The following is a 12,311-nucleotide window of genomic DNA, read 5'->3' as shown; positions in this document are numbered from 1 at the left end:
AAAAAGATCGCTGCAGGTGCGTCAGTATGACGATGAAGCCAGTGACCAGAAGGCAAGTCAAAGAACATCTTGATCAACAGGAAATGTAACAATGTTTGGATCGGCACTCGCTGTAGTTTCAGCCCCAAAATGGTCAAATGCTTGAAACATGACAGGAATGATAGAGAGCTGATGGCACATATCATGTTTTCGCAAGACCGGAGAAAAGAAAGGCAGGGAAGGAAAAGAGAAGTTGGTAGACATAAACAGCAGATGGTGATTCAAGGCTCTCTGCAGTAGTGTGTTACCCTGATCGCGATCAAAAAGAGCAAAAAGCCATTTAATCTAGAGCATTAAATGTTGGAGTGTAGGGTTTAGAAGACCAACGCCTCCCTGTAGACAGGAAAGACATAGTTGGTTGAAAGATATCTTGGGATATTTCTCTTGACAGACAAACTTGTATATCAATCGTTGTATTTGTTCTAAAAAGGCTTGCGTCGGGTGGAAAAGCCGCAGAAAGAACCATAGTTGGGACAGAATGAGAGTTTTCGTAATCATTGCACCTCCTTGCAGAGACAAATGTCGTTGTGAGAAAACGCAAAGCAACGTTTATACTTTGTCAAGTAACATACCCTGAACAAAATTCCTTTGCGTACTAGATCAGCAAGCCGTAAGTGAGAGTAGTTGAAGTCTCCAGAGATGATCAGTTGGTCTAAGGAGATGATATTTCTCAAGTCGTTCAGCATATTATGTAAATGATTGAAGAAAGTTTTGCGCTCTGAGCGGACAGAGGCAGGTGCATAAATGTTGAGTATATAAAATACTTCAAAGAAGTGTTGTAAATGCTCTACTTTGCAAAGCTGGAAGCGATCGGAAGATGAGGAGTGTGAAGTGTCAATGATGGATAGATTGAAATTAGGAGAAAGGCATACGATCCCCACATGGGGTGGGGGTCCAAAAGGATGTCGAGTGTTTCAATACGGGATTATGTATCCGCATAAGTCTCTTGGAAGCATATTATATCTAGTTCTAAAAGTTTGAAGTATCAAATATATTCTTTTTGTGTTTTAGGTTGATTTGTTTTCACTAAGCTGTTGGCGTTTAATGATGCATAATGTAATTGGAGTTCTTTAGTCATGAGGATATAGTGAGATATACTTATTGATGGCCTACAGAGGGGCCCATCGAATGTATACTTTTTTCTAATTGGGGCAATTGTTGATGGAGTTCAGCTAAAGTGTTTTGGTCAGCCTCGCTCAATATTTCTTCTGTAGACCTTCTTTGTATTTGGTGGATCTGCTGAACCAATGTCCGTTTGCGATCCATCTGCATAGGTAATAAATCTCTTAAGTTAATTATGGCGTCTCCCTTGACTCCATCTAACTCCATTGCCGACACATTTTCTTCTTGTTCAGATTCTTCTCTGTCACTACTTCTATCACTGTCACTATCTTGATCATCGTTTCCTCGTCACTCTCGCCATCTTCAGACATATCATCATCGCTATCCTTTCCTTTCATAATTGAGTTTGGACTTAAATTCTTCTTGGCTCCAGTCAAAGAAGCACGTTTGTCGTTTGGAGTATACTTAGACTTTGGTGCTTCTGTTGAAGAGACCAGTTGATCCACTTTAGGAGTAGGTTGGGGCGTTTCCTGAGAAGTCTAATTCTTAGGTGCAGGGATCTTCAGCTTTTTCGAGGGACTGATGGGTGGTTTACGAGGACACTCGAAAGATCGGTGCCCAAGTAAATGGCAGTGATAACAGATAGTTGGTGCCTTTGATTTCTCACACCCGAATTTCGTGTGGCCAGTCTGATGGCAATAACGGCACCAAGTAGACATGTTATTCCATGTAGCATGGAAAATTTCATCCTTTTCCTCCCGCCAACGAATGTTGTGGGCTAACTCCTGAAACTTGATTTGGTCTTCTCCTGATTGTCTGGGAGTACCAATGACAGCATAACCGGATCCCATAAAAAACCCAGTATTAGGCTTGGTTATAATGCCGACGTCAATAACTTGACCGAAAGGGAAGGAGGTTAGTTGCTCACGAAAAAAATGTCAGTGATAAAAGTTCACTTAGATTTTATGATGCATGATGCATGAAAGGCGATCTTTAAAATACAAATCAATTCTGGTACAAGCTATCATACATTTGCGGCTCCAATTTAATGAATTGCTTTTTCTAAAGTGAAAGATACATTCAGCTTAAGAAACTCAATATCATTTGCGCAATACAATATAGTTAGCAATATACTGTCTTGAGAAAGGCATATCATTGGCTATGCCTATTCATTCATTTACAGCTTCATGTCTGTCAAAAAACACTCTTTTGTGCCTCTTTTTATTTTACTTTTTTTCTTGAAAACACGAGTGTAAAAAGTGTGTCTTCAATACGCTCTGATACCACTTTTTGCTTTTGCGTATCTACTGTCTGGTGGCTAGTCTTTTTATTTCGCCAACTCGATCAAAACTTGTAACTATTGGCAATAGGAAAAAAAAATGCATTCAAATCCGGCCAAGTCCGACACTGCATACAACAAAAGAGCCCTGTGTATTCCCCTTTATTTTTTCTCTTTTTTTTTCTCGGAACGTGAATACTTATGGTGAAGGATAAAAGAATAATAGAAGAAGAGCCACCTATAGCAACTATTGAAGGTTGGGAAGACGGGCAACCTTTTAAACGCGGGATTCATAAGCTCGATCGTTGGGCACTTCAATCAGCTGATACACTCACTATTCATATTGGTCATAACGATATTGTATTAGTGCAAGACCCACATTCTAACTACTTAGGCGGCTATATATGGTTGACTTCTATTGTGTTTTGTTCATATCTAGAGAGGTTAAGCTTAAAACGTGACCGACACGGCTGGATCAGCTTGGACCATCGGAAGCGCTGGGTAGAATTAGGCTCCGGTGTAGGGTTAATTGGCATTATGCTGCGAAAACTGGGCATTGAGAATGTAGTGATTACAGACATTAAAGAATTAGTAGAGACTATGGAAAAAAACGCAGAAGCCAATGGTTTACATGTCAAGTCAATAAGTGGACGCCGAAAGAACGAGTATGATGAGAACACAATCGTGGTTGAGCCATTGTTGTGGAACAATAAGGAAGAAATGGATTCAATTAAAGCAGTAGAGGAAGATATTGACTATGTCGTGGCATGTGACTGTATTTACTCTGAAGCCAGCGCATTAGATCTAGTTAATACAATGGAGTATTTAGCAAGTGAAAAGACAACCATCATTTGTATCAGTGAAGTGAGAAATCAGGCCGCACAAGATAAATTTATGACAGAAGCAGAATCAAGGTTCCAAGTCGAATTACTGCCAGCTATGCAATGGCAAAAAAAACTGAATAGCGAGGTTGAATTTGAGGAAACACTCAATCTCTATAGGTTGCGCAAAACAAAGCGTTCATCAAAAGTTAGACGTAGCAAATCTTAAAAATCAATTTGAGTACGCAAATGATATCAACAATCAAAATTCTAGAGTCAAGACAAATACCATTTTTTAGCGACTTGAATAAAAACAATTACCACTGAAAGCAATACAAAGCCTACATCGCAACTGCGTGTAGGATAAAAGAATTCTAAAGCTAGCGTAAGAAAGATGCCAATACGAATAAATATCTTTTTAATTAGTGGATGTATTCATAGATAGTTTTTCACAAAATTATTGAACAGCTCACTGTTGGTTATTTGATTCTATGAATTGTACACTAACCCGAAATAAAAACTAGACCTGACTTCAAATAAAAAAAAAGGGGGGGGGTTCTCCATGATGATGCATTATGATACACCTTTTATTTCTCATTAAAAATTGTATAACACTGTCGAAAGAAGCAAAGCATGGCCCTTGTAACAAGCACAAGCAGATAAAATACCGAGGTGTTTGGTGGTACTATTACGACGGTATTTTACTGCGTGTAATTACTAACAAAGTTGATATGCCCTTCGAGACCGTATGAGGCATTGTTAGCCGCATCAAAAAATCGGAAATACCTTTGCCTCATGTTCCTTCTAGAGTACCTGCTCTGGATTGATTTTTATTTGGGGCCAGTGTATCTAACTCTTGATATATAATATGTCTTGCCTTGAATATATCTAAAAAAGACCATAATGTAGCATAACGTTAGTAAGCACATACATTTGTTAAAAAGAACGACCTTTTGAGATTCGTATGATATCCTATACTTGAACGACTTTTTCCACTCAATCAACACAGCCTAATTGTCAAGACTGGAGAGACCATCAGGTTTAGGTCTCAAGAGCATAAAGAATTGTATGATACTAGTTTGAACAACAAGGCTTTCAAGATCAATGCTAGAGTAATTTTTAAGAATGATGGAAAAAAAGTTGACGTTGTGTGTGGAGAAGTAGCAAGAAATGTTTTAAATCGTAAAATAATGACAGACGAAGGTAAACTAAGCCACGAAACAAAAGACGCAGTTGATTCAACACTGTCTCTAGTCAAAAAACCAGCACAAACGTTCAGCATACAAATCAATGCCTGCAATTGCCTAATAGCTACACAGCAAATGATAAGAAATGGTTTCAACTCTTGAAGAACTGAAAGTTTCTTGTCAAACTTCATGATGTAGTTCAGCATCCAACATTTAGCAATTAGAATATATGTATATCATATTGGCTTGAACTATTAAAGCACTTACAGAGCATGGCTATCGGACAGCTTCTTGTCTTCATGAGCAGCATCAATGGCAGCTTTTCTGTAGCTAGACAAAACAACCGAGCAATCTTCACCATCAACGATCCACTATAAGTAATATGAAAGTCAATCATACAGATCGTATGTATTACTGCTTTGCTTACCTTCATTTCTTGACAAGTCAATTTATTTTCATTGAAGTAGACAATTTTTCTTTGCAAACTGCAGCAGCTTGCAGGAGAAGCTTCAATCTCTTCTTCCTTTTCTTTTCGCTTTGCCCTTCATTTTGGACCAGGCCGATTGATTCATATTCTAGAAAAAAAAACCGAGATGTTATAGCTATTTGAAAATCGAAGAAAAAAAAAGCCAAAGAAATTATCAGAAAAGTCCACAAAAGCCTTGAAGCCTAAGCTACTTGTCACAGCCAAAATCGGGAAAAGCGTTTTATCTGTCGTATGCTGGTGACCATAGATAATTATTTACGAAAGGCAGTAGTTAATTAGTGAGTATTATGAGATAATAATGCATAACTTGATGAATATGTATTGTAAATTGTGATTCACATTAATGGCAGCGAAATAATCTTCGGAGAAAAGGTATTGCAAATTATTTGAAATGGCCTTCAGTATAGAGTTGATTGAGCTTAGGAATAATTCAAGTAATACGAAGAGCTGTAACTCTTAAATAATTCTTATATCAATGCACTATTTCTAGAAACCTTGAAATTATAGCGACTGTATGGTTTGAGATTGAATACAAGTCAGTTTTAAATCTCATAAGGTACCGGTAGAAGCTTTTATTCAAGTAACATCTGAAAGATATGAAAATGATACATTAACTCACTCAAAGTATCAATTGGTCATGAACAAGCTCTTTATATTAGCGTGTTTCATTGATGATATATTTCAAAAATCGCACACTTTCGACTACATCTCAAAAGGCTTTCGAAGAATTCATTTGCTTTATTCACGAATACATTACATAACATATAGCTTTTTTTTTTTTAATTTTATTTGCATAAAGACTTGTAATCTGCCAAAAACACGCATAACTATCGAGCTATTCTTGACATTCGCAAAATAATAAAGTACCTTTAATTGACAAGTATTCAAAGGCTTACAGAAATAAAAAAATAAAAAATGTAACCGAAAATTCTTTGTTTACAAATTTTTATTATGCCCAAGTCAGTGTGGTATGTTTTGAATATGTAAAACGCAAGACAACGCAACATAAACAAATGCTGTTTTTTATTTAGGCAAGAAGAAATCTTTATTCTTTCTTTCTTTTATCATTCATCATCATGTCAAATTATGGAGGCAAAAGCAGTGAAGTACCCCTTCTTACTGTCAATACAAATACTGTATTAGAACTCCCTACAACACCAAGACCTTCTGTAGTCGCATCCAGCAAAATCAACAATGTGCCACCTTTTGTCAAGGCAGGTCTTCCTATCTTCACTTACTGTATTGCCAGTATTGTTATGACAGTGACTAACAAATATGTGGTGAGTGGTGATTTCAATATGATCTTTTTCCTCTTGACTATCCAAAGTTTGGTGACTGTGTCGTTTCTACAACTCTTCAAGTTTCTAAACTTGATCCAATATCGTGGATTTGATAAAGAAACAGCCAAAAAGTGGTATCCTATTGTGATTTTCTTGGTTGCTATGATCTATACTGGTAGCAAAGCATTACAATATCTTCCTATTCCTATCTACACCATCTTTAAAAATTTGACAATTATCTTGATCGCTTATGGTGAAGTTCTTTGGTTTGGAGGCAATGTAACAAGTATGATGATGGTTTCTTTTATTTTAATGGTAAGTTTTCTAAGAAAAGGAAAGAGGGAGTATGTGACTAAATGTACAAAAAGACGCTCTCTTCTGTGATTGCTGGATGGAATGATGTTTCTTCAGTTGTTACAGTGTTTTTTGATGCAACAAATGTACTCTCCAGTGGTAATGGAAGTATTATGCTTGGGTATTTTTGGATGGCCATCAATTGTTTATCATCAGCATCTTTTGTATTGTATATGCGCAAACGTATCAAGTTGACTAACTTTAAGGATTTCGATACTGTTTATTACAACAATTTACTTTCCATTCCCTTGTTGGTTATCCCTAGTTTGCTATTGGAAGATTGGTCAGTAGCAAACTTGCTTGTCAACTTGTAAGTATAAGCAGTTAGGTGATATGTTGTTCACATTCTTCATAGCCCCCCTGAACAACGTCAGGCACGTATTTGGGCCATGATTTTCTCTGGTGTCTCTGCGTTTGGTATGTCTTATGCATCTGCATGGTGTGTGCGTACTACTTCCTCTACTACTTATTCTATGGTTGGTTCGCTTAACAAGTTACCAATCGCTATCTCTGGTATTGTCTTTTTTGGTGATGTTGCGACTTTTAGTAATGTCTCAGCCATTTTCATTGGTAAGTTAAAATGTCTGGCTATGTTCTCTAAGTAGCTTGAAATTAGGTTTCATTGCTGGTATTGTCTATTCTTATGCAAAGGCTTATCCATCTACCAAGAAACTCAAAGACGGTGTCTCATCAGCATCAAGTCAAAGTTATTTAGATGCATCTAATGTCAATGAAAAGATCAATATCGAAAAAATAGATTCATAAGCATATATTTTACATTAAAAGATTCTCTCTATTTTTATTTATTTATTTTTTTTTTTTACATAAAAGGGTATGCGTGTATATGTCTATATAAAGTAGTCTAATGTTCTTCCAAATGCTTAATGGCCATACGGACAAAGAATTGATGAATGCGGTTATCACTTGTCAATTCAGGATGAAAGGCAGTAGCAAACAAATGATCTTGCAAGACAGCAACAGCCGTTTCAGCTTCTGTTTGACCATGACTTTGTTCTAAGCGACCAACAATCTTGACACGATCAGATCTGATTTCAGAAATAACTGGAGCACGAATAAACACCGCATCAAAGGGTTCTTCACCCACAATATCGGGTAAATGTAAAAGTGTTCTGAAGCTTTCCTTTTGAGATCCAAATTGGTTACGGTTAACACAGACATCCAAACCATTGAATAATTGTTGACCGCCCTTCTTAGCACCTGTGGCTTCCTTAGCCAGCATAATCATACCTGCACAAGTACCCCAAGTAGGCTTGACCTGAACAAACTTACGCAAAGGTTCCAACATACCACAACGTTCAGCAATAAGAGCCATAGATGTAGATTCACCACCAGGAATAATAAGGCAATCGACCGAGTTTAACTCTTCTTGTGTACGAACAGGGATAGCAGCCTTCACTTCGGGAATTCTGTTCAACATATGAATATGTTCAATAAAAGCACCTTGCAAGGCTATCATATACGGCATAAGTATCAAAAAAGAAGTATAGAGTCAGTCACATACCAAGAACACCAACAGTGATAGGAGCAACAGTAATAGTCATGTTCAATAAAGTTTGACAGGTAAAGAGAGAGAAAACAAAAAGATAGATTGTGTCCCCTTTTTATATGAAAAATGAACAATTGAAACCTTTCAACTGGATGACTCGAGATGATAGCGCATCAACCTATAGTCACAAGCAATCTCCGATTTTTTTTTTCGCACGGCTTCTTATCCTCTTTAGATAGATTGCGTAGCTTATTTTGATGTTATAGTACAATTCATTACTATACTTTTGGCTTTATTTGTCTATATTTCAGAGTAGCCTGTATGCTTGCTTAACTGAAAATAAGGAGTCGCATATCAGATTAAGGAAACCACATTGGGTGACTGCTAGGGGACGTCATTGGTCCAAATTTTTTTAACAGTGTTTCTGTTTACTGCGACCAATAGAACATAACCTTTTTTGACTCTTTTTAGTTCTCTTTATTATGTCGTTTGATCACACTACTGACGATAAGCTTGCTTTTGAAACTTCTGAAAGTGTAAGTGGACATGTGTTTGAATCTTGCTTACTAAAGAAACGTGAAGGTTAAAGTAGTACCTACTTTTGATTCTATTGGTTTAAAGGAAGATTTGCTTCGTGGTATTTATGCTTACAACTTTGAAAAGCCTTCTGCTATTCAACAAAGAGGTAAAAAACAAACACAAATACAAACAAGCGCGTTCATCTGTTAACGAATGATTAGCCATTGTACCCATTATCAAGGGACGTGATGTGATTGCTCAAGCTCAATCAGGTACTGGTAAGACAGCAACCTTTTCCATTTCTGCCTTACAAGCCATCGATACCACCATCAGAGAAACACAAGCACTTATCTTGTCACCAACGCGTGAATTAGCTGTTCAGATTCAATCTGTTGTTTTAGCTTTGGGTGACTATATGAATGTGCAATGTCATGCTTGTATTGGTGGTACCAATGTAGGTGAAGATATTCGTAAATTGGAAGCAGGTGTCCAAATTGTCTCTGGTACACCTGGTCGTGTTTATGATATGATTCGTCGCCGTACTTTGCGTACACGTAATATCAAGATGCTCATTCTTGATGAAGCTGATGAACTGTTGAACCGTGGTTTCAAAGATCAAATCTATGATGTCTATCGTTATTTACCACCAGGCACACAAGTCGTGCTTTTGAGTGCTACATTACCCAACGATGTATTGGAAATGACCAACAACTTCATGACAGATCCTATTCGTATCCTTGTGAAGCGTGATGAATTGACATTGGAAGGTATCAAGCAATTCTTTGTTGCTGTGGAACGCGAAGAATGGAAGTTTGACACTTTATGTGATCTGTATGATACATTGACTATTACACAAGCTGTTATTTTCTGTAATACGAGAAGAAAGGTAAATGAGCATACATACAAATGTACATTCATGCTAATGTGCCTTATATTAGGTTGATTGGTTGACTGAAAAGATGAGAGAAGCCAACTTTACTGTGTCCGCCATGCACGGTGAAATGCCACAAAAAGAGCGTGATGCTATTATGCAAGAATTCCGTCAAGGTGCTAGTCGAGTGTTGATTACCACTGATGTTTGGGCCCGTGGTATTGATGTCCAACAAGTGTCTTTGGTTATCAACTATGATTTGCCTGCTAACCGTGAAAACTACATTCACAGAATTGGTCGTTCAGGTCGTTTTGGTCGTAAGGGTGTTGCTATCAACTTTGTTAAGAATGACGATCTCAAGATTTTACGTGATATTGAACAATACTATAGTACACAAATTGATGAAATGCCCATGAATGGTAAGCCATTGAATACTTCTTGATTGCAAACTAACACCCCTCATTTTCTTATAGTCACTGACTTGATTTAATAAATTGTATGTCCCTTCTCTCTAGAATTGTTTATAGTCTTCAAAAAGAATCAATAATAATAATAAAAGAACAAATTCTTAAACATATTTGCATAAAGAAGACAGATTTATTATAGTCAAGAGACAATTGCTTAGACGACAGTACCAGAAGCAGAAGCAATACGAGGCCACAAATCAGCACATTCCTTGGCAACAGGACCAGTGATAGCACTATGCAATGTGAGTAAATTCTCATAAATCAATAGAATACGTTACCTGCCCTTCATTTCACCCTTGGGGTTAACAATGACACCAGCGTTATCCTCAAAGTAGAGGAAAACACCGTCTCTACGGCGCCAGGCCTTACGTTGACGGACAACAACAGCAGCCAAAACCTTCTTTCTCAATTCGGGCTTACCCTTCTTGACAGTAGCGACAATCATGTCACCACAACCGGCAGCAGGGAGTCTGTTCAAACGACCCTTGATGTTACGGACAGCGATAACGTACAAGTTCTTGGCACCAGAGTTATCGGCACAGTTCATGACGGCACCAACAGGCAAACCGAGAGTCATACGGTACTTGGTTCCGGAAACGCTAACTAGACAAAGCTGTTAATATATGACAAGTCGACTATCATAAGCTTGCAAAATCCAGAATATAGTTTGGGTATATATAAATATATAGTGTGCTATCCATAAGGCAATTGTCATCCATCCATCCATCCATCCATCCATCCATCTATCTATTTATTGATTTATTCTAGCTGATTCAAGTTGATGGATGTATCTCTAATCTCTATACGGTTTGCATCCATCATCCAATCCAATTCCAAGTCATCTTTTCTCTTTCTCTCTTTCTCTCTCTTTTATCCATCTTTTGTTTTCTTTAATCGAATAGACACACATATATATCCGCATACAATACAATCTGAATAGAGCAAGCTTATGATATATCAAACGCACCTTTAGGCATTGCGCAGAGATACGGATGAGAGAGGAGGTTTGTCTGGATTCACTTTTGCTTCTGATATTCAAGATGAGCAAGCTTCGAGAAAATTAAAAGTCCGGGTAGCTATAACTGTCCGAGCCGGAACAATGAAAGAGGATCAAGAACTCTCCTTATCTCTTTCTTAACATACAGCTCTCCAAAAAATCCAACTAAGCTTCCTTTGATGATAGAGCTACATATTATAAAGAAGTTAATGATGTTTAGAGATCAAAATACTGACTTGAATAAGCCCATAGTATGATATCAGATATTAATTCTATTTTAAGGTTGCATCAGCCTTTATTTCCGTACTTTCTTTTAAAGCCCTTATTGTTTATCTCATTATTTGGCAATTGTAGCACACAAGTGGCAATCATACGTCATTTGAAAGATATATATATATATTCTAAATTTTAACAAGCAGTGTTACCAGCCAATTAAAAATGAGTTTGTTGTTGAAGCAATTACCACTCACATTGATTACTTGGCGCATCTTTTTCAGCTTGTCTAATGCCAAAAGATAAAAATATTCATATGGGAGAGGCAAGCATAAAACGTAACTATGTTCAATATTACGATGAGATTTTTGATTCGAAGGCTAAAAAGTATATGAGCGCATCAGCTGCAGCAAAGCAATTGGGTATTGTTCACATTCGGACTGCTCAGAACTGAACTAAGCAGTATAACATGTATCCTGCTAGTATTTTTGAGGTTTGCAAGCAAGTTAGTGTTTTAACCAAAGAGCATAAAACGGCTGTTGTCAACTTTACTGTTGCTGAAGTGACTGGGGATTTATCGAAGCAATTCCATGATATAAAGCCTTATTTTATCACAGCCAACAATGCAGCGATAAGCATTGAACTTATTTTGGAGGTGGTCCTTAAAAATCTGTTTTCAAAATACAACATCATATTACTAGTCGTCGAAATTCTTAGTGCGTGTAATGAAAGTGGAAGAAAGCCAACGATGGTCATGATTGGCGTCTTTGTTGTTTTTAGGTGCAATGCAGCAATGATAGAGGATAATGTGGCTGTGTAGCCAGTCAAAGGAAGTAAAGCAGAAAAGTTTGAGAAATTGCCTGAAAACCTTTGTCAATCTCTGGTAACTTATGGAGGCTGTATCATCCATGTGGATGATACATCTTGCCATAAGCGCCGAATTAATCTTGTTCCAACTGCAGCAGACAAGAAGGAAACAATTCAGCAATGGCTAGTTTGCAAAGGGTATTTGGAAGAAGAAGAAGGGAGTGTCTTTTCAGAAATGATAAAATAGGCACTTCTAAAAAAGGTCAAAAGCTTGAATATTGCGCCTGTCTAAGCTTGCTATGACGTTGATAAAAGATACAATCACAAGCTGTCAATTACCCCGCCTTATCACTGTGAGCTACAACTAATTGAAAAGGTTTGGTCAATGGTAAAAAACCTAATAGCTTTTCATCGAGACCTA

The 12,311-nt window shown here is 37.3% G+C and overlaps 7 protein-coding genes across 7 annotated transcripts; 5 read left to right on the top strand and 2 right to left on the bottom strand.

Annotated features, from left to right (window-relative positions):
- Positions 1–2,518: 2,518 nt before the first annotated feature.
- Positions 2,519–3,629, top strand: B0P05DRAFT_564395 (putative methyltransferase-domain-containing protein). Its single transcript, XM_051580829.1, has one exon. The coding sequence runs from the start codon at positions 2,582–2,584 to the stop codon at positions 3,428–3,430; it is 849 nt and encodes a 282-aa protein (XP_051429575.1). The 5' UTR covers positions 2,519–2,581; the 3' UTR covers positions 3,431–3,629.
- Positions 3,630–4,187: 558 nt separating this feature from the next.
- Positions 4,188–4,550, top strand: B0P05DRAFT_480928 (uncharacterized protein; the record flags this gene model as incomplete). Its single annotated transcript, XM_051575148.1, has 1 exon — positions 4,188–4,550. A coding segment is annotated over one exon (363 nt), but the record flags the coding sequence as incomplete, so codon positions are not given.
- Positions 4,551–5,911: 1,361 nt separating this feature from the next.
- Positions 5,912–7,294, top strand: B0P05DRAFT_564392 (uncharacterized protein). The gene is made up of 4 exons (XM_051580828.1): positions 5,912–6,470; positions 6,524–6,819; positions 6,865–7,079; positions 7,126–7,294. Exons 1-4 carry the CDS (start codon positions 5,952–5,954, stop codon positions 7,272–7,274), a joined length of 1,179 nt encoding a protein of 392 aa, XP_051429573.1. The 5' UTR covers positions 5,912–5,951; the 3' UTR covers positions 7,275–7,294.
- On the bottom strand, positions 7,295–8,187 carry B0P05DRAFT_564388 (PdxT/SNO family). Its single transcript, XM_051580827.1, has 2 exons — positions 8,032–8,187; positions 7,295–7,979 (listed from the first exon to the last, which is right to left on the bottom strand). Exons 1-2 carry the CDS (start codon positions 8,069–8,071, stop codon positions 7,372–7,374), a joined length of 648 nt encoding a protein of 215 aa, XP_051429572.1. The 5' UTR covers positions 8,072–8,187; the 3' UTR covers positions 7,295–7,371.
- A 311-nt stretch (positions 8,188–8,498) lies between these two features.
- Positions 8,499–9,848, top strand: B0P05DRAFT_480936 (ATP-dependent RNA helicase FAL1; the record flags this gene model as incomplete). The annotated part of the gene is made up of 4 exons (XM_051575149.1): positions 8,499–8,552; positions 8,599–8,701; positions 8,757–9,421; positions 9,474–9,848. 4 exons carry the CDS (start codon positions 8,499–8,501, stop codon positions 9,846–9,848), a joined length of 1,197 nt encoding a protein of 398 aa, XP_051429571.1.
- A 133-nt stretch (positions 9,849–9,981) lies between these two features.
- Positions 9,982–10,879, bottom strand: B0P05DRAFT_564386 (60S ribosomal protein L23). The gene is made up of 3 exons (XM_051580826.1): positions 10,841–10,879; positions 10,152–10,476; positions 9,982–10,106 (listed from the first exon to the last, which is right to left on the bottom strand). Exons 1-3 carry the CDS (start codon positions 10,848–10,850, stop codon positions 10,028–10,030), a joined length of 414 nt encoding a protein of 137 aa, XP_051429570.1. The 5' UTR covers positions 10,851–10,879; the 3' UTR covers positions 9,982–10,027.
- A 275-nt stretch (positions 10,880–11,154) lies between these two features.
- On the top strand, positions 11,155–12,089 carry B0P05DRAFT_339902 (uncharacterized protein). Its single transcript, XM_051573577.1, has 2 exons — positions 11,155–11,421; positions 11,480–12,089. The coding sequence occupies exon 2, from the start codon at positions 11,553–11,555 to the stop codon at positions 11,901–11,903; it is 351 nt and encodes a 116-aa protein (XP_051429569.1). The 5' UTR covers positions 11,155–11,421; positions 11,480–11,552; the 3' UTR covers positions 11,904–12,089.
- Positions 12,090–12,311: the final 222 nt, after the last annotated feature.

Source organism: Gilbertella persicaria (assembly GCF_025201335.1).
Source record: "Gilbertella persicaria strain CBS 190.32 chromosome Unknown B0P05scaffold_74, whole genome shotgun sequence".
NCBI lineage: Eukaryota > Fungi > Mucoromycota > Mucoromycetes > Mucorales > Choanephoraceae > Gilbertella > Gilbertella persicaria.
Note: the sequence above shows the minus strand (reverse complement) of the source record. Positions and strands in the feature narration are given on the sequence as shown.

Excerpts from the sequence above, each read along its gene's own strand:
- B0P05DRAFT_564395 (XM_051580829.1), top strand. The coding sequence starts at position 2,582 with ATGGTGAAGGATAAAAGAATAATAGAAGAAGAGCCACCTATAGCAACT.
- B0P05DRAFT_564392 (XM_051580828.1), top strand. The coding sequence starts at position 5,952 with ATGTCAAATTATGGAGGCAAAAGCAGTGAAGTACCCCTTCTTACTGTC. Across the intron at positions 6,820-6,864 it reads GCAAACTTGCTTGTCAACTT|CCCCCCTGAACAACGTCAGG; the intron begins GTAAGTATAAGC and ends CATTCTTCATAG. Across the intron at positions 7,080-7,125 it reads TGTCTCAGCCATTTTCATTG|GTTTCATTGCTGGTATTGTC; the intron begins GTAAGTTAAAAT and ends GCTTGAAATTAG.
- B0P05DRAFT_564388 (XM_051580827.1), bottom strand. The coding sequence starts at position 8,071 with ATGACTATTACTGTTGCTCCTATCACTGTTGGTGTTCTTG. Across the intron at positions 7,980-8,031 it reads TATCACTGTTGGTGTTCTTG|CCTTGCAAGGTGCTTTTATT; the intron begins GTATGTGACTGA and ends CGTATATGATAG.
- B0P05DRAFT_564386 (XM_051580826.1), bottom strand. Across the intron at positions 10,107-10,151 it reads AAGGGTGAAATGAAGGGCAG|TGCTATCACTGGTCCTGTTG; the intron begins GTAACGTATTCT and ends CACATTGCATAG.
- B0P05DRAFT_339902 (XM_051573577.1), top strand. The coding sequence starts at position 11,553 with ATGTATCCTGCTAGTATTTTTGAGGTTTGCAAGCAAGTTAGTGTTTTA.